Source organism: Eurytemora carolleeae, unplaced genomic scaffold (genome assembly GCF_000591075.1).
Source record: "Eurytemora carolleeae unplaced genomic scaffold, Eaff_2.0 scaffold1893, whole genome shotgun sequence".
Taxonomy (NCBI): Eukaryota; Metazoa; Arthropoda; class Copepoda; order Calanoida; family Temoridae; genus Eurytemora; species Eurytemora carolleeae.
In genome coordinates, this window is record NW_019397959.1 from 19,415 (window position 1) to 21,259 (window position 1,845).

Sequence of the window (1,845 nt, forward strand, 5' to 3'; positions counted from 1 at the left end):
TATACACCTCTGATTTTTCAATCAATCAATTTTATTTAGGTACGGTGGTCTCCGTATTTGCTGAAGGGAAATTGACAGCTCTGGCTGTTGGAAAAGCTGTCATGTCGACAAAAGATATTGCAGAAAAAAACAAGGAACACAAATTGTATAATTTTTCTTTAATCCTTCAGTTTATCAGCAATACTTGTTTGGGAGTTTATACAATTTGTAATGGCTAAATTCAGTATCAGTCTTCTCTATTTTAATTAAATTAGGAATTGATCTTAACTTTATTATTGCCAGTCCTGGTCTCCCAATTTGGGTTGGCGGTTAGATCAAACACAATTCATCAATTGATTGATCGGACATGGAATTTATTACCTTTATTTGTATTTTTCAGGACACGATTGTTACTTTCTTCATAAAATATTACTAAGTGACTAGTGAGCAAACGTTGAAACGCCTGATCTTCAGAATAAATTGAGTTTGATCTAAAGAAAGGACTGTAAGGGTAATTAATGACCCTTTATGTTGATTTAAGGTGATAATGTCTGATTTACATTGGTACCCAATAAAAACTTTGTCTGATTATGTATATTTTTAAACACACCCTGTCACAGTTCTTGTACGTCTGTACACACCCTGTCACAGTTCTTGTTGTACTTCATTTTCTGCACTACACTCTTGTTTTCCAATGTTCTTTCCTGAGCGTCTGATTATTTCACTTTGCGGATTCTCTGGGAAAGTGTCTGGCTCACTTTATCTGACTTGAATGCATCTCAAGTGAGAAAAACAACGGTATCTTCCACATTTTTATCAGATCAATGTTTCAAGGGTTTCGTTATAAATCGGGGACTGCCATCTTTGCATGGAGGGTCACTTAAAATTGCTCTTGAAGTCCCTTCTAAACCCCTAAAAACTTGACAATAAATTGTGTTGAAACCAGGGTATGGGTGTTGAGAACTACCATTACCTAAACGATGGTTTGTGGAATATGACCTCTGTCAAACATTAGTCCTGTGATCCCCGTCTACACGTGTTCCAGTCCAGGGGTGTATATTTTCTTGATCCCCCCCCTCATTTAAAAATAATTTTTCTTCCCATATTTTTTAGGTACAATTTTGTAAAATTTTTTAAAAAGGGTGAAGTTTGGTGACCAATTTTGCATTTTTTCCCCCAGATTTTCAAAAATCATTTCTTAAAAAAATATACCCATGTTCCAGGTTCTGCAGCAATACACATCATACATTGGAAATTTTTTCTTTTTTTCTTTAAATTATGAAATGTCGCCAAGTATGTTGCAACAAATACAAATAACTAAATTCCTTAGCCACAATTTTTATATAAAAGAAATATAAAGATTTCGAACTTTCTGGTTTCTAATTAAAAAATTGAACTTAATTAACTAATCGTAATTTATGGAAATGGGTTTGTATGAAAATCTTTAACTCTAGAAAAGTTTCTAAAGAACAGATATTCGTTGCTTGTGGTATTGGGCTGGGTACTTCTGTAGGTCTAATTGAATCTGTGTACACTGTATTTCAGATAAAATGCTGAGTAACGTCGAGATAATTGGATAAACAAAAATACTTCTAAAGGTAAAATCTATCAAATTACAAATGAACTCTTTTCTCTTTTCATTTGATTTCTTTTTATATTTTCTGGAGAAATAATTGAAAAAGGAATATTGCTTTTCAAGTGATTTTTTGTCGTTTGCGTAACTGGATTAATTTTTAAAGCAGGTGTTGATAAAATCTCAGTGGTGTAAAGTTATTATTGTTTCACATTTTTTCCCGCATTTTTATTTCTCGAGACCAAATATTTGAAAATCTTTAAAAATCCTTTAATTTCTCTGTGAAGTATGTT

General features: G+C 32.5%; 1 protein-coding gene across 1 annotated transcript in view; it reads left to right on the forward strand.

The window, feature by feature from the left end:
- Positions 1–1,525, forward strand: part of LOC111716462 (malignant T-cell-amplified sequence 1-like) — a 16,635-nt gene extending 15,110 nt beyond the window's left edge. Inside the window, 3 exon segments of the mRNA XM_023491916.1 lie at positions 38–134; positions 926–1,029; positions 1,203–1,525. Coding sequence (XP_023347684.1) covers positions 38–134; positions 926–994 — 166 coding nt within the window. The 3' untranslated portion in view covers positions 995–1,029; positions 1,203–1,525.
- Positions 1,526–1,845: the final 320 nt, after the last annotated feature.